The sequence below is a fragment of the Drosophila miranda genome, chromosome 4 (assembly GCF_003369915.1).
Source record: "Drosophila miranda strain MSH22 chromosome 4, D.miranda_PacBio2.1, whole genome shotgun sequence".
In the NCBI taxonomy this organism is placed as follows: Eukaryota; Metazoa; Arthropoda; class Insecta; order Diptera; family Drosophilidae; genus Drosophila; species Drosophila miranda.
In genome coordinates, this window is record NC_046677.1 from 10826356 (window position 1) to 10847918 (window position 21563).

The 21563-nt window shown below is 38.6% G+C and overlaps 4 protein-coding genes across 5 annotated transcripts; 3 read left to right on the forward strand and 1 right to left on the reverse strand.

The window, feature by feature from the left end:
- Window positions 1-106: 106 nt before the first annotated feature.
- LOC108163718 (glycerol-3-phosphate dehydrogenase [NAD(+)], cytoplasmic) lies at window positions 107-7154 on the reverse strand. 2 transcript variants are annotated; one of them, XM_017299167.2, is made up of 7 exons: window positions 6944-7153; window positions 6627-6804; window positions 3301-3507; window positions 2848-3220; window positions 2628-2781; window positions 2461-2553; window positions 107-742 (listed from the first exon to the last, which is right to left on the reverse strand). In XM_017299167.2, exons 1-7 carry the CDS (start codon window positions 6985-6987, stop codon window positions 730-732), a joined length of 1062 nt encoding a protein of 353 aa, XP_017154656.1. In that variant the 5' UTR covers window positions 6988-7153; the 3' UTR covers window positions 107-729. The 2 variants fall into 2 exon arrangements, with proteins under 2 accessions (XP_017154656.1, XP_017154655.1); XM_017299166.2 differs by lacking the exon at window positions 107-742 and adding an exon at window positions 1326-1403 and having other exon boundaries at window positions 6944-7154.
- Window positions 7155-12095: 4941 nt separating this feature from the next.
- On the forward strand, window positions 12096-13652 carry LOC108163961 (BTB/POZ domain-containing protein 9-like). Its single transcript, XM_017299513.2, has 2 exons — window positions 12096-12194; window positions 12277-13652. Exon 2 carries the CDS (start codon window positions 12295-12297, stop codon window positions 13498-13500), a length of 1206 nt encoding a protein of 401 aa, XP_017155002.1. The 5' UTR covers window positions 12096-12194; window positions 12277-12294; the 3' UTR covers window positions 13501-13652.
- Window positions 13653-15568: 1916 nt separating this feature from the next.
- LOC108161487 lies at window positions 15569-16084 on the forward strand. The gene is made up of 2 exons (XM_017295760.2): window positions 15569-15676; window positions 15730-16084. The coding sequence occupies exons 1-2, from the start codon at window positions 15625-15627 to the stop codon at window positions 16002-16004; spliced, it is 327 nt and encodes a 108-aa protein (XP_017151249.1). The 5' UTR covers window positions 15569-15624; the 3' UTR covers window positions 16005-16084.
- A 3663-nt stretch (window positions 16085-19747) lies between these two features.
- LOC108161596 (mitochondrial import receptor subunit TOM7 homolog) lies at window positions 19748-20268 on the forward strand. The gene is made up of 2 exons (XM_017295883.2): window positions 19748-19961; window positions 20027-20268. The coding sequence occupies exons 1-2, from the start codon at window positions 19841-19843 to the stop codon at window positions 20089-20091; spliced, it is 186 nt and encodes a 61-aa protein (XP_017151372.1). The 5' UTR covers window positions 19748-19840; the 3' UTR covers window positions 20092-20268.
- The last annotated feature ends 1295 nt before the right edge of the window (window positions 20269-21563 follow it).

Consider the following 21563-nt stretch of genomic DNA (forward strand, 5'->3'; position numbering starts at 1 on the left):
AATGTTTCATAATAATAAAAAGATTTTTCTCATAAGAAATTCCTTTTCGATTCCCCTAAAAATAAATATAAATTGATAAAAATTAACATTTTTATTTATCTACTCAGCTTTTATTTATGTAACACTTTCTGTTTAATTTTTTACATTTACAAAATAATTATAATATTCTACGCAATCTTTGATTAAAACATTGCTACAAAGACGAACCAAAAAAATTCGACTTTCATTCGATTCGATTTCCGATTGTTCCGTTTCGATTATTGCCGATTGTACGAGTAATAGTCTTGGCCACAAAATGACAAATATATATCTCATTTTCTTTTGTTTTTTTTAGGTACAAGCGCAATATACATATGTATCTCATGGCTAACTAAGAATTAAAAACAAGGCTAAATTAAAGCAGACTTTTTGGTGGTGTTTTCTTGTTAGTTATTCCTCCTGTGGTTCATTTGGGGATATGCGTGGGGAGTGGATTAAAAGAATTGACTAAATTAACTAATATATTAACAACCTATACAGATTCCTGGGGAGTTTTATTTGTTAAAAGTTTTCTTCTTTAGAGTTTTCTTTTTAGTTTTTCACTGAGCTTTCTGTGGTGTTTTCTTCCTTTTTTTTTACTTTACTTTACTTTTTTACTTTATTGATTTGTGCTGAAAAATATATATTTATTCTCTGTTCTTTTTTTCTGTGGGTGCATAAAAATGTTAAAAACGTTTCGCCTCCAAACCTCTACAAAGTTTGCCTGGGAAAAAGAGAGGTTTAAAACATTAATATATATTTTTTTGTTGGTTTATGAATGAATAACTTTAAAACATTCTTTTGATTGAAAAATAAAAATTCGTGCTTTTGGAGCTCAAACTGAAAATTGCAGAAAAATTTATTAATCGATTTGGAGTTTTTCTTTCCGATACGTACTGCTCTCTTTGCCGATTTTGTTAGCTGCCAATATTTCAAAATTGATTTTTTTTGTTCGTAGGAAAATACGAATTCGAAATGAAGGATAGACATTCGGTTTTTTTTGTATGGTATGTACAAAATATTGTATATTTTTGTAATGTTTTATTCTTTTATTCTTAACAAATCTCATTTTTAATGTTTCAACAAATATATGACACTTTTATGGTTTTAGTTTTTTAACATTAAAAAACACTTTTACACGATAGAAAACAATTGAAAAATAGTTATATATGTATATAGAAAAACGTTTGAAATGCATTTTGATAGTCGTAGAAAATGAATGGATCGATGACTTGACTTTTGACTTTGGATCGATTAATGATCGATAAATGATCGATGGATATCGAGTAGTATTTACAATCTTTTTTGGGGGCGTGGTGGGGTTTAACACAGTGGTTTTGGTTTTGTTTTTTTAGAGTTTTGGCGACGGCATGATGGACGTATCCCTATGAGAAAATAATATATAGAAAAAGAAGAGAAGAAAAAAAAATCGTTTTATGAATGAAAACAATAATTGTTGTTGGTTGTATTAGTAAATGTCTACAGAAAAGTGTATGGATATTAATCAAAGGATATTGATATGATTATGACTGATATTTCTGATATGATGGTGGGGTATATGTTTTCGATAGAAAGAATATGTACAAACACTTCATTTTTGATTTTGATTCAATTTTTGAATAATTTAGAATTTTGCTTTGAGCTTTTTTTTATTCAGCTTTTGTTATGGGTTTTAAAATAACGCTTATTTGTAGTTCAAAATTACAAAAGAATAAAATTAAAAATGCGGGTTAAAACATTCCAGAAATAAGAGAAAGTGCAAAAACTTAAGACTTAAACAAAAAATAAGTTGGAAAACTTAAGTTTAAGACAGAAGGAGGGGGAGAAAACTTAATTTTTAAATAAAAGAGAACAGAGGATAAATTCTGGGAGAAGGATTAAATTTACAGAACTAAAAAAAAAATAAGGAGCAAAACTTAAGTTTAAATGTAAAAAGAGGAGAAAAGATAGGTTTTATTCAAGAAAAGAGGAAGATAATGTTAAGATTTTCAAGAAAATAATGAATACATTATTTTATTAAAAAAATAAGGAAATCTAAGATTTTAAAATAAAAGAAAGAAGAAAAAATAAGTTTTATTCAAGAAAGAGGAAAAGAAATGTAGTTTTAATTCAAAAGAAAGTACATAAAGTAGGAAATCTTATATTTTATTAAAAGAGAAAATCATATACTATGGATTTAAACAAAAAATAAGAGGAAAACTTAGGGTAAAATAAAAAATAAAGAATGAAAGTCAAGTTACAAAAGAAAATAAAGAATATAACTTAAGTTTTAAATGAAAAGAAAAGTCGAAATACAGGAATTTCGAGTAAGAAGCAATAGCCAAAGAGCACTTATTGGGGAGGAGTGTTGCAGGATATACAGGATTCAGGCGAAAACGTAAACGTAAACGCAAGTGCAAAAGAAACGAATACACTGAAAGAAACGCAAACGAAAACACTTACATATGCTCGGGATGATTGCGTATGCAATCGATTAAATCTTTAGGCTTAAGCTGATTTGTGCATATCTTATGAATGGCCGTAAACAGGGGGAATCTTGAGAAGAGAAGAGAAAGACACATCATAAATACATATAGAATATAGGAAGGGTATTCTAGGGTGTTCCGTACTTATCCTCCAGTTTCTTGTTCTTCAACATATAATTGACTTCCTCGGCAGTGGGTGGGCCCTGGAGTTTTTGGCCATTTAACATTTCCTTTTCGAGTTCTTCGATGGTTTTGCCCGAAGTGACAAACGCCTCAGAGACGCGACGATTGCGACCACCTAAGTAGCAGATAAAATACCATTAAATAAATGGATCAAAGTCTTATATCTTCGGGTTATACCCACCGTAACACGTCGTAATGAGATCCGCCACACCGCAGCTCTCGAAGAAAGTCGACAGCTTGCTGCCTGGATAAAAGACATCCACAAAACGAATCATTTCCATCAGACCCAATCGAATGACAGCCGCCTTGGTGTTGTCGCCCAGCTTCAGGCCATCCACAAAGCCCGCACCGCAGGCCACAATATTCTTCAGAGCGCCACACACCTCCACGGCATCGGCATCGTCCACCACAACGACGCGGAAATGATTCGCCTGGAAGAGATCGCGCAACACCTTGCCATACTTTTTGTCCGTGCAACCAATTGTGGTCTCACAGAAGTTGCCCTCGGCCACTTCATTGGCCAGATTGGCGCCCATCAAGACAGCGCATGGTATCTACAGAAAAGCAGAGGGACAAGATAGATGTTAGAGATAGATATAGGGGTCACCTTCTGTACGACCGTTCGTTGGCTTACCTTCAAGTGACGCGTGATTATGTGCGAAATGAGATCAATGCCACCTCCTTCGGCCTTATCGAAGCCCTTGATCAAAGATATGGCAATGGCATTTGGCTTGATTTTACCCAGCAATTGCTTACAGAAATTGGGAATGAACTGATGTGGCACTACGAAAATGAGTATATCAGCATTCTTGGCAGCCTCCACAAGATCGGGCACGGCCACCTATTCAAGAGAGGGAGAGAAATTTGGCTAATTACTTGTACTTTTTTGATAAGAGAAACATTAGAAACAGCAATGGCAGTGACATAAAAAACACTCCGATAAGAGTTTTATTCAAGGTTGAATGAAGGGAACCTTTTTGGAGACGTTGGGAGCGACGCCTAAAATCAGGAAAATCATTTTTAAAACACGTGCACCTTTTTGGAGGCACGTCTCTGGCTCGTTTCGGTCGTCGTCTAGACTATGCAAATCGATGTTGATAATATTATCAATCGTTTTATATACTATAGTTATAGCACGTCTATATATAGTGCATATCTGGAACCTGTTTGCCCACCGCTTCAACGTTTGCTTTGTGACTTTTTCTATCAACTTTCGAGGTGGCTCTTTCCTTATTTCCATTTTGCTTTGTGGCTTTTGCTCTGTTAACTTGTTTTCTTATTTTTGCATTGGACTTTTATATAAGCGTAAAGTTCAGGTTAAACGTTCAGGCATTTTCAAATGTCTTTTTAGATAACACAAAGCACACTCGCATGAAGGTTGGTTGGTTGGTTTTTTTTTTTGTAATAGTTTTTTGATTAAAATAAAGGCAGACTACAGTTTGCTTTATCTAAGATAAACATACATATGAGCGGACCTTTTTAACGGTGAAAAACGGGTTTATGATTTAATATTTAAGGAAAATTCCTGATGAAATGTTCACAAAAAGCCCTTAGTTTAATCCCTTTCATCTGTAAACCATTTCTGGAATCTACTAATTAAATTATCATACTTTTATGACAACTATAGCTCTAATTATCAGCAATTAGACCTCAAATCTTTTCATTTATACCTTTAAATCGTCGAAATATCTACAATTTCGTATATTTCTTGATTCTTATTGTATTATTTGCATATTTGTTGCATTTCTGACATTGGTCTCGCTTATTGCTTATAAAAATATACTTTTCTCATTTGTTATTGTGTTCTGTTGCTGTGATGGATCCCCCTCAACCTATCCCCAATCCCCCATTTCACACCCTCACACCACAGAAACAGCTACTGAAAGTTTGCCAATTTTATATCGTATATAATGTATGGCACTACATATGTATTGTACATATAGGTGAAGGCGTCTAATTATACAGACAAACAAACGACAAAAACAGAGTATCTATAGAATGGAGGAATGATGTATCTGTGTAGCCTATCGTTGTACCCTCTGAAATGCAGAGATACAATTACGTACAGCACCATAAAGTGTTTTTATCTCTGATAAGAATCATAAATCATATTGTTAAAGTGATTTTTGTGTTTCTTTTTAGAGCTACGACCATTTAGGATGTTTTTTGTTATAGGTAATACTCCTATAGGTGTTTCTTTATAAGACCTAAACGTTTCACTCGGATCAGACAAGATGTCTCCCGAGAATTTCTTCTTAAAAAAAGGTTCGATATGTTTTCGAGTCGACGATATCATAGCAAAAATCTCTCTTAAAGGGTATCAAATTCTTCTAAACACCCTCCTTTGATTCATATTTAGTTTTTTTCCACATACATATTTTTATCAATCCATGCCACTAACCTAACGCATGTCTCCTACTACCAGCTGTGTTTAATCTATAGGGCGGGTCTCTGCGTTTATGGAGGTCTTGTTTTTCCGAGTTAATGCCCAGAACATACAGGCTGTTTACATCGGACAAACATGGGATACACACGGACATTGGACAGTAGACATCGGTTGGACGGCTACTAGTCTCTGGATGGAGGGATGGGACTTAATCAGCAGGGAATGTGGAGTTCATATTCTACATGAACGGCAACAAGTGTTGGCTGTGCTTATCGATAATCAGCAAATGGAAATATTCGAGTGCTTTTTATATACGTAAAAACACGGCCATTTCAAGCGGTCGTCGTTGGAACGTCTCTTATCGGTTCGGCACAATTATTGCCTAATAGAATATTGATACAATTTAGCGACGTGCCCTTTCCAGGGAGTAGCAGGAGAAAGGTCTTGCTCACCCTGAAGAAATACACCTTGAGTAAAGGTCTTCAAAGGCGTCATAGGAAATTGCTTTTGTTCGATTGCTGTCAAAGAAAATAGACCAAGCCGGCCTTGACCTACGACAAAGGCAACTTAAGAGAGAGCCATCCAAATGTAAACTTAAGAGAAAGTCATGCCGCTGGAGCTTTATAGAGTGCAAGGGAGATGGAGCAAGATTTAGAGAGTGCAAAACGAAATGACAGCTAAAGAAAAAGAGTGCCAAAGTGGCCAGAGAGAGAGAGCACAATAGAATGCAAGCCAAAGGAAAAACAGAGAAAGGCATACACAAAAAGAGAGGGATCTGCATTGAAGCTGATACTTTTCATGCCCTTGAAGAGGAGGTGTATTGGTTTCAAACAGATGTTTGTAACCAATACATACAAATTTATATTCTTGATTGGAATCAACAACCGTATCGAAGCGCGTGTTCTGTGCGTGGGTTTTTATATGAACTTGATTATCAGATGGGTAGTTTTCAGCCTGAAACTATTCTCACAACCATATTTGTATGTGGTTTTTATACGAAACACTTTACTTCTTTTGGAGAAAATTAAACACGTTATGTGAATGTTTCATTGTTTACAAATATTTCCTTTCAATCTACATATCTACTACCATAGAAACCATGCTGCTTGAAAGGTATCAAAAGCTTCGACACCCTCACAAAAGCTAACCTTGTTTTCTCTTTATTGCTTGTTTGTTGTTCCTGGCCCTGAAAAACTGCAGTGAAGCAAACAAAAAAAAGAGAAAACATTTGAGTGCAACAAAAGAGAAGCCGCAAAAAGAAAGAGGCCGTGCGAGAGTGTAAGGTGTAAAAATAGATGTGCATTTGTCTGATTAGATAATTTGCCGCCTGCACGAACTGACGATGACGGTCAAGATCAAGGCAAAGATACGTTTATGTAAGCCACATGGCTGTTAATCCGCAAACACACACACACACGAACACAGAGGTATTACATAATGTATTACACATATATCGAATTCCAAATTCCTGATACAAATCGTTTTTTAGATGTGAGCGTGGGGGTGGGGTAGTCTGAGCCCTCCTGTTAATTAACAGCTGTTTTGGATGGTTTGAATGATCTTATCACACTTACCACATTTGGTGGCAGCTTGTGTCCCTTCAGGTATTTGACATTCTCGTGCGTCTCATTGATGATTTCCGTGAGCTTCTTGCCATCAATCATCTCCTCGTAGACGAACATCGTTACCCGCTCCTCGAATTCGGGCAGAGCAGAAGCATTGGCGCCCACAATTTTCGCTATGGCCGAACCCCTGGAGCGATTGATGCAAGGTTACAGAGGGTGGCGGGGGAAGAGTAGAAGGATAAGCATAATGCAATTATTTATTATATAAGTAAAAGACGGGTTGCCAGGGGGCAGGGCCAAGGGTCAAGGGCAGGGATGGCACTCACCAATTGCCGGAGCCCACAATGCACACATTTACTTTATCCGCCATAATTATGTTCTGAGTGTGCTGTTCTGTAACTACTGCTATATGATTATGTATTTCCTAGAGTTATAGTTTTCACTTTGTTTCGCGTGTTTGGCGCCCGCGAATTATTTAATTATTTATTGTTTATAAATGTTAACACGTCGCCACGGCACTGTTGAGAGATTTAACTTAACTTTCTGCCCGTCGACTTTATATTGTTTATAATCAGTGTGACCTATCGATAAAATATACCGTCCGACCCTCAGAAATATACCGAAACATACCGTCTTACTTTGAAAATATACCGTAAATATACTGATATCAAGTTCTATTAATATTCCTCAATTTTGATATTCTGTCGAATATTCCCAGCTATATAGAATATTTAGCCATGTCCACATAATTTTAACCGATTATTGAATCAATTTTCTACTTAACTGGCTTATTCCAAATACTTGCTTTTATTGGATTTTGCGTAAAAAAAGGTTTTAGCGAAATAGGTCAAACAAAAAAAAAACGAAAGAGGATAGTCGTTCATTTTGCTCAATTTAGAGATTCCGTTAAATAATTCTGGCTAACTAAAACCTTAAGTTTTGCCCACGTAATTTTAGGCCATTGATTAATCAATTTTCTACTTAACTGGCTAGTTTTTAGTCCATGCTTTTATTGTATTTTGACTAAAATAAGGTTTAAACAAAATAGTTCAACAAAAAAAAACAGTCGCCATGTTGCTGGTATTTGAAGACATGATGCGTGTATAGGCCTTTGTACACCCTATTTCGTTAATTTTATATGAAGATGAAACGTAGTTTATAAAGACCTTTTCTCAAATTGATATTCTTTAGTCATATTCAAGTACATTATTAGTATCTTGTATATATTTATCTCGATCCTGATACCTATGGAGCCTGGGATGACAAACATTTTCTCAATTCTCTAATATGCTTTTACCTAGGGTATGAGAATTAGTGTTGCCGGTAATTATTGTTGTCAACCGGTTATTCACCAATAAATACTTGTTTACTATCTTCCGTCGAATATTTCCAGCTATATAGATCTCTCAGTTTTGCCCAGATAATTTTATATGATTGATGAATCAATTTTAATCAGGATTAACTACTATTAAGTACTTGCATGTGTTGTATTTTGACCAAAAAACACGGTTTCAACAAAATTGTTCAACAGTCGCAGTGCTGTGACGTTAATGTTGCTGGTATTTACAGACTCATTTGTTGTCGACCAGGGTATGGGCGTTTGTATACCCTATTTCGTTAAAATTATATTAAGATACTGTTTTCCAAGCTGCTTTCAAACGTAATCAATAAAGACCTTGTGTTAGATTGCATTTTTAAGGCCTATTCATGCATTTGATTAGGTGTTTGTAAATAAATCCTGATCCCAGTACCAGTTCTTGGTCTCTGTAGATAGACGATGAGCTGCAAAATATTGTTTAAAACAGAGACTGACTAGTTTCTGCATAAATTAGTGCCTGGGATGATACACATTTCTGCAATTCTATATCATCCATTAGGCCAATTATATTTACATATATTATGCTACTTAAATTTTTTTGTATCGCTATCATCAGAACAATAATACCAATTATTTTCATTATATTTCTTAGATATATAGATATAATATAAACGACTGTTGTTTTTGCATTGTAGCGGGCACCGCAGATAATGTCCAGATATACTTCTTGCATACGGTGCACAAAAACCACACAGCAGGCACACAAACGGTTTATGTATAAGCTTGCATGCTTCCTCATGAAGTCTTTGTTTCGATGCGACTCCTCTTCCACAATGCTTACAGTGTCCTTCACACTGTTGCGCAAAGCAAAACCCTGGCGGTGCTTCTTTAAATCCAGGTGGGGGCAAGAACTTTAAGTTATTAAACATCGCGCAAGATATTAGTTTGCGCTCCTCAGTATTGTTCGTCGGCGAAAATGCCGACTTTGAATTGGAGTGTGCATCGACATATGACATATGTATGCTTTCGGCTACTGTCGAGCCGGATTTTAGTTGGGACTTTGGCAGAAGTTTTCGGCAGTGCATGCCTTTCACCTTTTCATTACTTTGCGTCTGCAATTTCTCCTCCTTCCCTTCAACCTCCGGGTTCGGCATCACAATTCCAGCATATAACGATTCACCAAAATCGGAGGAGTAGTCAGCCGCGGTCTGTTCGGACTCTAAAAAAACGCGAGCTCTAAATTTCATACTTTCGAGGCTTTCGAAACTTGACAACGTACGAATTAAAATGTCGTCCAGAATTTCAGGACGCCGCCTCCTCGTGTGGGATGACGCTGTGGTTGATGCTGTCGTGGTGGTGATCGCTTGGACAAAATCTACGGAAAGGGTATTTCTCCAAGTTATCAAGTATTATTACTTAATGACGGGATATTTATTTACCGTCATTAGCCTGCTGCGAAGACGGTGTTTGTATAGTTGGTATTGTTTGTTGGTATTCTGCTAAATTAAAATCAGAAAAATATGATGTAATTTATTTAAGGAATTTTCAATTTGGCATACCATTGTTAAAACTAGATGAACTGGCTGTTGGCGTTGAGACCTCATATTGCTGAAAAAGTGGGGCCTGACTACAGGCTGCAGAAAATATACAATATAACTTTTATTTAAAAAAAAATATTTACAAAATATCACCTCGATTAGATTCATTATGGGTTTGGGCCGGGACAAGCTCAATTTCGTATCCCACAAATTTAATTTTAATTCTGAAAGCATAGATTTGTTCCTTAACCACAAACAAAATAATTATAATTTTAAACTGGCCGTTTTGCCATGTTTACTTTATTTAGAAGTCCTTTTTCTGTTCTCTTTTAATTTTTTTCAATTCAAAGAGGCATATTCAAAAGGCACAATTTTCAAAAAGGGGGCACCACACTGATAAGCACTCACGACGAGATGCTCAGTGAAAAAAAGAGAAGTGAAAAAATTACCGAGTTGAGCAAAAAAAGATTATTTGCGAGGCCTGATTCTACCTAAATATATTTTGTTGATATATAGTGGAATAAAATAGTTCAGGAATCAGTTAAAAATAACAAGTGAATCGATGCAACATGGATCTGAGGACTCTGAAGATGCTCTTCCTGAATCTGGAAATATTCCGAGAGCGAAGAAGGGATGTCACCAAGACCCTGAATCATGTGAGCTGGCTGTCCCAAATACGGGAATTGAATAGAGGCAACATCAACCGATTTGGAGATCTGGAAGATTTCAAGCAGCCGTTGACCAGAGATGACCAGTGCAGCGTTTGGAAGGAACTGGCAATTGCTTTATGCCGGATTGATGGAACGCGTTACCGCACCGTTCATATGACTGTGGCAACGCTGAAAGTCCAGAAGATAGGAAGCGTGGAGATCTATTGCGCCCTGAGGAAGGTACTGAAGGTACTGCAAGGCCGAAACATTGACCAGTACCTAATGGCCGTTGTCGCCGATGGATGCTTTGCCAATGAGGATGCTATGTTCTACGCCGCCCAGAGATATCCAGTCCTGAACGACATTATCCATTTACGAAAGAGAATATTGGAGCGTTACAACCATTGGGATACTGCCTTGACGGACCTGTACTTTAATCGGACATATGGTTATGATTGGGAACTGTTTTTCCCACTTGATGTGCTTATGCACTTGATGTGCATATTCAGGCGCTGGAGCAGATCCAGAATGTTATTCAGCGAAAATAGGCCCTGGATGGTATACCATTCAGGCTGAGCCACTTTAATAGCCGAAAGCTGGAGACATTCGGACAGTCGCTAAGCGGGACTATGCCGCAATTATTGGAAAATATTAACTCGACACATCTGGACATTCTGTCGAGGCCGTTTCCTGCCATCATGCTATTCAGCATGTTGGTCAGTTTAACAGAGCCCAGGGACTAGTATTAAAATTGATACTGATAAGTTAGTTTAAATATGTACTTGATATACACCACATATAATATCCATATAAACTTAGTTTTTTTAAATATATCAGCAACACGTTTTGCATTTAATTTTTGACGATTTTAATTGGCCGAGAGCAAAAACCGCGTCGACCCATTTTAACAGGTTCATAGTTTGGCGGTATATTTAAATAAACTAAGTTTATATGGATATTATATGTGGCCTTTCGACCTTTCGACCAGGCTTGTCCTCGTTGGCACTTTCTTCAGCGGGGATATTTGATATTATTATCCCTAGCGTGGTCCCTCGCTTCCATGAGCGCCACATTTTGAATTCGCGCGCTCCTTTTTCTTATTCAGGGTCCCGCTCTTCTCGCTCTCGTCGCACCCGTTTTCTACTCACTCATAACTACACATTACCTTCACATTATATTTTCCTATTTACCAATTTTATTATTATTTTTTTTTTAACAATATTAATTAATAACCTAGATTCTGCCGACGAATACAAATAGTAATACAAAAAAATACTAAATACCACAAACCCTTTGGTGAAGATTCCTTGCTGCCGGGGCCGCTGGCGGTTCTCGCACCAGGTTTTCCGGCCTGGCCAGTACCGGTCTGCTGCTGCCGATGTCCGCCGCTCCTGCAGCAGTTGATGCCTCCTGTCACAGATGTCGTGGAGGGATTCTCGACTCCACGATCGCAAAATTTTTCTATTTTTCTAATCTTTCAATCTTTGAAAAAGATATTATTAATTACTTTTCAACTTGGAAATAATTATTTCAATATTAAATTACCGAAATAGGGTATACAAATGCCCATACACCGGTTGACAATTGTTACTTAAGTAACAAGCTTTCAAATACCAGAAACATGTAAGGAATGACGTGAAGATCCATACGCACTTACGGCCTTTTTTGTTCAAACCTTTAGGCTCAATTTAATTAAAAGTATTTATAATTAGCCAATCTCTTGCTTAGGACTGAGGGTCTTAGCTAGCTAGTAATATTAGACCGAATATCAGGAATATCAGATCAATTAACCCATTGTAGACTAGGGGTTATTAAAATATTCCACCGAAAATTATGAATCTTTAAGAATTGAACTGAACTGCACTCAGGTGAAAAACATCGTGGTATTTTTTTAAGTAAATGTTAAGGATGGGATGGATCTACAAGAAGAGTTTACAAACAGTAGTATATCCCGCGATTAAAAGTTGTTCACATATTTAAATATAGCTTTTTAATGGTGCGTTCAGTGGGCTAAGGTGAACGTTCAACAGCACTGACAATTCTAAACGAAGGTGATTTCGTTTTATTTAAAGTAAGTTAACTTAAAACATCAAAAAAAAGTAACTTAATAAAACTACACAGAATACAAAGATAAAATCCTTCGGTACCCGCAGAAAAATTTAGCTACCAAGATGAGCAGCCAGGAAAGCGACACGAGCTGTCTGGGCTCCGTTCCCGCTAAGAGACGCTGCACCGAGACGGATGACACCACAATCATATTCGCCGAACGCGCCTTGGCTGACATGGGCCGCCTCTGCATGAACGAGCTATACTCGGACGTCACGTTGCTTGTGGAGGATGAGCGCCTCCCAGCCCACTGCATGATTCTGGCTGCGCGCAGTGAATACTTCCGCGCAATGCTCTACGGGCCCATGTGCGAGTCAATGGAACGCGAAATACCGATGGTTGTGCCGTTGGATGCATTTAAGGTAATCCTCGGATACTTTTATTCGGGCAAAATAAGAATTTCCACACTGGACGTGGTTGCCACACTCAAAGTGCTCGGTCTAGCCAATATGTATGGCTTGGTGGAAGTCGAGTCGGCTTTATCCGACCATCTGCAGGAGCATTTGAATGTTTGTAACGTGTGCATGATTCTAGATGCAGCGCGCCTATACCATCTGGAAAATCTGACAGGGAATTGCCTCACGTTCATGGACAAAAATGGATCCGAAATGATAGAGCATGAATCATTCCTAACACTGTCCAAGGACTCACTTGAGGAAGTGCTGCGACGGGACACTTTCATTGCCGACGAGCTGTATATCTTTCTATGTATATTGCAATGGAGTCAACAAAATCCGAACTCGGACATAAAGTCGGTGGTCTCGCTCGTGCGTCTGCCGCTGATGAGTGTCGACCAGCTTTTGGATAACGTGCGTCCTCGTGGAATCTTCGGGGCGGAAAAAATACTCGACGCTATCAATGAAGGTATCACCATCGACTCGGTGAATCTGCCCTATCGTGCCGTCGTGTGTCCAGGGGAGGATGTTACTTCTTCCGAAAAACATCAGGCGTCCCGTTCGGTAATCAACGACAATGAGATCTCGATCGAGCTGAGATGTTGGTATAAAATCAACACAATCAGTATTCTAGGTACATTCGATCGTACAGTAAATAGCCTACAATGCGCCGCGGAGGTCTCTTGCGACATGACTAAATGGACTCGCTTGGGAACTACCAGATTTACATTATCGCCCACCTGGCAGAATATCAAATTCACGACCCAGGCTGTTCGCTTCATTCGTATCGTGCATCCAGAGTCTGGACGCAAAAATATATTAAAATATGTGCAACTTAAAGCCTTTCTTGACAACACTGAGAACACTGTTCCCTAGAAGACCGATTTGGACATGTTTAAAGTAGAGAATCCTGCCGACTAAATTCCTGTAAATGTAATATGTTATATGTATAAGTTATAAAAATAGCAAAATAAAGATTGCTGATAATTGTTGTTTTCAAACAACTATCAACAACTATGTTCACAAAATTTTCCTTGGCCTCTTTGTATCGCCACCGATGATCCTGCCCGGTGCTTAAATAAGTGCCATCAGCATTGAAAGTAAGGCCGTTAATAACATAAAGCCTATAAGCTTTGAATCTGTTGCAACTTTCGGGCATTTGGATTTGAATAGAGATGTAAGAATATAAAATAGAAGAATCCATCCAACCTGTGCCAAATATTTGGTAATGACGCTCCGATCCGTTGACGCCAGATTGGCCGTTTCGCCCACTGTGCGCCGACTACTAAGCATGTCACTAATTTAAATTTTAGCGGCTTTATTGGTTCACCAAAAGAACTAGTTCTAATGTTAGTGCTGTAAAAAGCGGCTACTGTCAAAAGCAGTTAAGAGTTGTGCAACGTCAAGGCGCGTAATTTGAAAGGAATAATGAAATATTCCTAAAATACAACCATTTAATTGAACTCTTAAATGATTATTACCCTCAGATTCAAATTTTTACATAAAAAATACTTCCAAAAAAATAGGAAGATCTTCTTGAGTTTTAATCAAAAAAGAATGCTTGTAGTCCGCATGAATGAATATGGCAGCAATATGGCGCTTTGCCCACGCATATACGATAAACAGCAGTAAAAATCTGAGAACTTTAAGAAAAATAAATTTAAAATCTATATAAATAGTTTTAAAAACCACTCATTAAATCTTTCTGTTGGTGCCTCAAAAAAAAACGAGGGGGAACGTTGTGAGTTGCTGCGGCTCTCCTCCCGCAGACGCCGCTAATATTAAACGACACGACAAAGAGTGAAAACAGTCTGAGCGTGACATCGGGCGCTGCGTAGCCAGATTCAGCAACGGGATAGATATGGTCATTCTCTATAATTGTGCGTTTTTAGTTTTCTCGAATCTGCAATATTGTGGATGCAACAGATTTTCGTCCTTTGTGGGGGCGGAAGGGGATGGGGCGATATTTTGATATAAACGTTTTATAGTGAGATCTAACAAGAGTGCGGATACCAAATTTGGTTGCTCTAGCCTTAATAGTTTCTGAGATTTGTGGATACCCCAGGTTTTCGTCCTTTGCGGGGGCGGAAGGGGGTGTGGCGAAATTTTGACACGAAACGGTCAAGGTTCGATATCACTGGAGTGTGGATACCAAATTTGGTTGCTCTAGCTCTTATAGGTTCTGAGATCCTTGAAGTCACACTTTGCAATTGGCAAAACCGACCATGAAACCTGTGTGTTAGAGAGAGACAGAGCGAGAAAGAATGAAATTTTTTTCTTGATTCTGGCTATAATAATTATACGATCTGGTTCAGATTTTACACTCTAGAACATATAGCCATTTTCTATGATTCTGCGTTTTCAGTTTTCTTGTGTCTTTGAAATTGTGGATGCCACAGACTTTCGCCCTTTGTGGAGGCGGAAGTGGGCGGGGCAAAGTTTTGAAATATTCTCGTAAGAGTGACATATCACAGAGGTCCGCATATAAAATGTCAGGTGCTGATAGGTGCGGATAGGGACGGACAGACGGACGGACGGACAGACAGACAGGGCTCAATCGACTCGGAATATATATACTTTATGGGGTCGGAAAAGATTCCTTCTGGACGTTAAACACATCTACTTTTACCACAAATCTAATATACCCCAATACTCATTTTGAGTATTGGGTATAAAAAAAAACTGACTTCTATAGCTTCTGTGCCTTTAGCATTTCCTTTTCTGACTGATCCCTGCGTGACAAAGGCAGTGGACACTCGAGAGTTGCGGCCACCAGAGCAGGACGTTATGAAATCTGACACGTCACAGCTCTCCACAAACGATTCCATGTGATAATCGGGATTTCCATTTCCATAAGACTCATTTCCACTCATCAGCATGGAATTTGTATTGGTATTGGTGAAATCTACAATGCCACAAGTTCTCCATGGTTTCTTGGTTCCGCTTCACTTTTAAACACAAATTTTCAAAGAAATATCAACCGAAAAACAGTCGTTGATAATGTCCCGTACCGAGTGGATAGCGTACTTTCAAATTGTCTTGATTTTTAGCAGTAAGTATTTCTTAATTTACAAAAAAAAGCCTTGCTTAAGAAAATTCCTTTAGCTCTGCTCCACATCGATGGTGCTTCGATATTGGACAGTTTAAAGCTTCGCCTGTTTCAAGCTCTCTCAAAGGCTGGCTTCACTGTCAAAGCGGCTTCCATGACGGGCGAGAATCTTGGCGAGGCAATGAAGAACCTGAGCAATGTGCCCCTTGGCATTGGAATGATGATCAACGCTCTGTTCGCGAGTGGAGCTACGGAAGAGAAGCCCCCAGATGATGATCCAGACTGTGAAAAGGGAGGACTACCGTGTAAAGTCATGTCTATTTTTGGCTAAAATTAATGCTTCATTGAATGTAAAATATCTTAAACGGAGGGATTAAGTTGCCCTATATTGAAATGCAAATTATTTGGAAAGAAAGTACTTTGAGGATGTATACAAATTATAAGGGATAATCTGGAATAATAATAAATTATGTGGAATGGAATGCACCATCTAGTGGTCTGAAAGACATCAAACCGAACCGTGTTCCGCGGGTATTCCAGGCAGAAAAACAACCCAATACCAAACCAAATAACCAAAGAAAGGAATTGAAAAAGATACTTGGATATTTCGACTTACAGAAGAAGGGAGGCCCTGGAAAACCTCTTTTTAACGTTTAGTTACACTCCAGTTTTAGTAACTTGAGCTAACTTAATGGAAAGAGAGTTTAAAAGATGTAAAAATTCACCGATTAGCAGCATCACACCATCGTAAGTTGCAGTTGTTGCTGCTGCAGGATAGAGCCTGGTCCTGGGCCTGAGCCACACCCCATGCCTATTGCATGCCACACAGAGGAAAGGACATGCATCCCATTCCGCATGGCGTTGACCCATGGAGGTTAATCATGCAGCGATGTTACGCGCTAATACCTTCATGTGAGCTGGACCACGTGCTGGGCGGCGGGCGTGTTCCTTTACTCCTCTGCCGCTCCTCCTGCACTCCAATCCTGCCACTTCACTCTCCCGTTGCGTGTCTAACGCTGTTTGCCCACCATTCAGTGAGTGGGTGGGTGAATGGATGGATGGATGGGTGGGTGGGGAGTGAGGCTGTGCCACGGGGTTGCTCTACTCTAATGCCAGTGCCGTTTCGAGGTTGTCTCCTGGTCGTTGCTGCTGTTGCTGATGCTGCTGCTGCTGCCACTGTGCACCCGTAAAATTGATTGCGGCGAAAGCTGGAAAGTTGCACGTTATGCTCGTGGCCTGACTTGGTATCTGTTCTCGGTCTGGTTCCGGGTACTGCTTTCTGCTGTGTGGCATGGTGTGGTATAGCAGCATAAAGTAGGGAGTGGCATGAACGTAGACGACGTGCCCTGCTCTGCTGCTTGTTTCCATGGCTGAAATGTGATTTTGTGCAGCAACCAAAGCGAGTTTCTGGGGGCGAAAGCTTCATTCTCTTTGGAAAAACATTTACCCCGTTTTCGTACATGGCTAATGCATGGAAATTTTCGCATTAAGGGCGTGGCGAATATCTGTAAAAGCATAAACAATTTATAAGGAAAGTCAGGAATTGAAAAGAAGACCTATTCTGGCTGTAACTTAACGCGGAAATACTCCACTGGAATGTAATAATCTTTACACCATTCCGTGTAGTACCTGTAGCTCTCATTCCCTATGTCGGGTGTCATAGATTACAAGGCATATAAATGTTTTGTGGCGCCTCGGTGGCATCTCACGCTCCACTAGGCGTATGGGAACATTTCTAGCCGCACAAAACTCTCGAAAATTACCATGCGGCCATCAATCCCTTGCGGGAGCCCATGCTCCCGGATGGACAAGTGCCACAATTCACATCATCAAGATTGCGTGGAATGCTTGTACTCTCACACACACACACGCACACATGGAATATATAGAAACCATAACCCATATCACACTTCGGATAACATATCCATCCTTCACACATCCAATATGCAAGGCCCACCTTTTTGGCCATGGCTAATTCGCATGTCATGCGATGATGATGACGATGAAGAGCGTTTATTCGTTCGACAATGACGATGATATAGAGAGTGGGTCGGGGAATGAACCTAACCCTTTTTCCTTTCTCTGTGTGTGTCTGTGCATAGCAATGTGTCTATAAAAAACAATGACGGACATTTGGGGGATTTCTTGGGCATAGAATAATAGTACATCAACACACAATTTTACAGGACAGGCAACGGAGAAATAAAATCATTTACGCAACAACGAGACCGGCCAGACCAGACCCCAAAAATGAAAGGCAAGAAAAGGCGATAAGGAAAAGAAAAAAGGTCCTACAGATAAGGGGAATAATGAATGCTCTTTCGGGTCTGGTTTTGGGGACGATATAGAGGAGAATGGAATACAATGGGAGAGCCAATTCACTTTTATGAATTCATCGATGACCTAAAAAAATAGTGCATGAATAGTCGGGGCCATAATCGATGACTTCAAATACATTAATAATCGATGACACTTTAACAAATCTATCGATGACCTAAAAAGTAATCGATTGCATACAAAAAATAGATGAACTGACTTTGAAAAAAATAATCGATGACTTTAAAAAAGTTGCGAACCACCGCTAAACGATCATGTTCGATCATGTTCGATTAGGAACAGCGTTGAAAAATAGTTTACCGCTTTAAAAAACCAATTAACTAATATTTCCATGCCTAATTAAAGGGTATACTCCCACAACAGGACTACTTCTACTAGAAGAAGACAACGCTAAGCGGATGTAGCACGCTTATCCTTTTCCCACACGAACATCGAAACACACCCACACACACATAGAGAGAGCGAGGGAGAGACAGGGGGAAAGAGAGAAGGACAGTTGGCTGGGGCTTTGGTTTTATTCCTATTTTTTTTCCTTCTGCATTATTATTTTTATTTTATTTAAACCACACAAAATACTTAAGACGATTTTGTGTTCTGTTTTGTGGCCCAAGACGTATTGCCCATGGCCAAAACAGCAGCAGCAACGGCAACAACGGCAACAAGAAAAGTGTGAAAAGAACAGGAGAAAACAAAATGAATGGTAAAAGTTTTTCCAATCCCAAAAAAAGAGAAAGAAAGGAACTAAAAAGGGTAATATGCAACATGTCCGAGTGGTCTGTGCGGCTGTCCGACTGTCCCCTGCTCACCCTGTCTCTCCCTTGAGCGGACAGCTGGAGGCGTTTGCATATGCAAAATACTCGTAAGACTTATTCCTTACCTTTTGCCAAAGACATTCGGCCCGAAGAAGAGGAAGGAGGGAAGAGACAATGAAATGGGAAAGAGAGGCGATGATGGGACGTCCTTTGAAGACAGGACAAGATGTTCAGCCACGGTGGGGCATCAATAATAGACACATAGCACATGTCCTTTGTCAAGGAATACCCTCAAAATATATGACACCCTTGACATCTCCATCTCGACGAACCCCTCCCCGCCCACTCCTTGGACAATCCTTGAATATCCTTCACAGGAATATGCGACAGCATACAAATTGAGGATTTTTATTTTCATTTCATTTGTGTGTTTTTTATGATTTACATTTTCCTTTCTTTTTTATGATTTACATTTCGTTTCGGTGTTTTTTTCCATGCAAAAATATTTTAGGTTCATTTTTTTACGAGTAATTTGGTTGGTTTTTTTTCTGTTCGTTTTTCCTGCTCTGCAAATAGTGTGGCAGGCACTTAATTGTTTTAATTGCCTCAAATTTTCCGTATTTTTGCCATCTTTTTTCTCAGTTTTTGGTGCCCACTTTTTTGTGGAGTGCTACTTCCATTAACAGAATTTACTTTCGGCTTGTTGGGGTTACATTTTGGGCGGACCCTTGTTCTCTTATTTGTTTAGTTTTACGAAAAAATTAGCATAATTTTTGTAGCAATTTATGAGGGGATGGGGTTATTTGAAGGTGGGATTGTACTTTTGGCATAGAAGTGGGGTTTTTCGATGGTTCTTACAAGTGGTATACGAGCAACTCTGATTAAAGAGATGTCTGGGTCTTTCTAGGTTGTAATTTCTCCATATTTTTCCATAGGATCTAGTTTTCTTTATTATTTTTCGTTTCAGTAAGCGTCGTTTGGTTTATCAAAGCAGGCTTTGCCAAGGCCTTTTGATCGTTAGGAATCTTTGAACACACGACTAATTTCAGTAAAAACCTAACCAAAATTAACCAAAACGATGAACAAATTACCCAAAATACCCGAGATTTCCGAGGACGTGAAGGAGCGTTTGGTGATTGCTCTCGCATATGTCGAACAGACTATCCACTGGGGTTTTGTGCCTTTGGTGCTATATCTGGGTATGTTTTTGAGTAGAAATAGCTTTATTCTATCTAGCATTAATGGTTTCCCAATGTAATTCTAGGATACCGTAAGGGTGCAGAGCCAGGCATGCCGCCAATAACCCTGATGAACATGTTAGGCTTCTAGAAACTGTCTCTAAGCTCAAGATACTTGCATACTATAAACCTTTAATCACATTCTAACGTAAACACTTGCATGCACTGTTAAACACACTTCAAATTAGGATAAAATGCGCTTCAACCAATTTGGAACGGCATTCAGTTCGTGCAAATAAAAAATGTAATATTCTTTACTGCAATAAGATCTTCAGGTGTGCCAACGGGGAATCTCTTTATGCTTTTCTTTGTTCAGGTTTTGAGCCAAAGGCATCATCTATGTGTTCTATAATCAATGAAGTTCTGCACTATATTTGAAGGGTTGTATGTTGAAAAGCAAGCTTACGTTTGACGGAACGTCCTTAGCCACTATCTATGCAAATATACAATCTTTGTTGGAAAGAGTTGTAGCCGATAATCATATTTTAACACCATTCACATCCAATCAAAATTCCTCCCTTCAATGAAATCGCCTTTAAATATTTATGTATTTCATATATTTAAATTTATTCAATTTCTCAATATGCATCTGTGTTTCTGCAGCGTGTTTTACATTCATTTCTAGTATTTATGAGGATTCTTTTCCAACTATTTTTTATTATTTTTCGTTTATTCTATATCTAATTTTTCTCGTTCCATCATTTTACAACATTTCAATGTGCAAAAATCAATTATACAGCGAGCTTTTTTTTTTGTATCTGTATCTATAAACAAAGCACACACACACATGGCGAACATAAGGGACTTTTGTATATAAATAACTGAAACATCAGATATCCAGAGAGAGAGACTCGAAACAACAGTGGGAGCAGAAGAGAACAGAAAAATACCGTAAATTTTGGACCCTGCGGCAAAGTTATTTTTTCATTTTCATCATTTCACGATTTCTAAACGTTCTTCGCGGGAAATGTAACGTCAAAACGCGGTTGCAAGAAAATACTGATACTGCAGCGGAGGTGGAAAATAAACAAGAAGAAATCGGGAAAATGTGTGTGGGAGGGAGAATGTATGGAATGCCCCCAATGCTCACAGAAATGGAGTTCAAATAATGATAACGGGCATACCCTTAAATAATGAGTCCCTAAGAATGGGTGGCATTTTTATACGAATCACAGTAAACCGTATAGGAATCTAGGAATATCATTCGAATACCACATTAAAAAAGATTTTAATTTAAATCAAAGAAAGATGAATAATCGATAAAAAGATGACAAAATTCAAATATTTCGATGGGTAATACAGTGAAAAAGATACGAAATCTAACGAATAGAAAACTTAAGTTGTTCGTCCTTTGCAGATCGTTTTCATGTGACACGCATACATTTAAATAATAGGAACTGGGAGAATAGGCCCGGCACGATCAGAGCCTGGATCTGTAAGCGAGCGGTTTCTATCGTTGGAGCGCGGTATAGAAAATTATTCTTTTTCTTCCATAATCTTTGGTTTAAACGAAATTTTCTAACAATCTATAGGTTTATTTTTTTGATTTGGGAGCTTTTAATT

What these genes read in the sequence shown, in the direction of transcription:
- LOC108163718 (XM_017299166.2), bottom strand. Translation starts at nt 6,987, where the DNA reads ATGGCGGATAAAGTAAATGTGTGCATTGTGGGCTCCGGCAATTG. An exon ending in TAATCACGCGTCACTTGAAG is followed by an intron (nt 3,221 to 3,300) that starts GTAAGCCAACGA and finishes GCTTTTCTGTAG; the next exon opens with ATACCATGCGCTGTCTTGAT. An exon ending in TCTCATTACGACGTGTTACG is followed by an intron (nt 2,782 to 2,847) that starts GTGGGTATAACC and finishes TCTGCTACTTAG; the next exon opens with GTGGTCGCAATCGTCGCGTC.
- LOC108163961 (XM_017299513.2), top strand. Translation starts at nt 12,295, where the DNA reads ATGAGCAGCCAGGAAAGCGACACGAGCTGTCTGGGCTCCGTTCCCGCT.
- LOC108161487 (XM_017295760.2), top strand. Translation starts at nt 15,625, where the DNA reads ATGTCCCGTACCGAGTGGATAGCGTACTTTCAAATTGTCTTGATTTTT. An exon ending in AATTGTCTTGATTTTTAGCA is followed by an intron (nt 15,677 to 15,729) that starts GTAAGTATTTCT and finishes AAATTCCTTTAG; the next exon opens with CTCTGCTCCACATCGATGGT.
- LOC108161596 (XM_017295883.2), top strand. Translation starts at nt 19,841, where the DNA reads ATGAACAAATTACCCAAAATACCCGAGATTTCCGAGGACGTGAAGGAG. An exon ending in GCCTTTGGTGCTATATCTGG is followed by an intron (nt 19,962 to 20,026) that starts GTATGTTTTTGA and finishes ATGTAATTCTAG; the next exon opens with GATACCGTAAGGGTGCAGAG.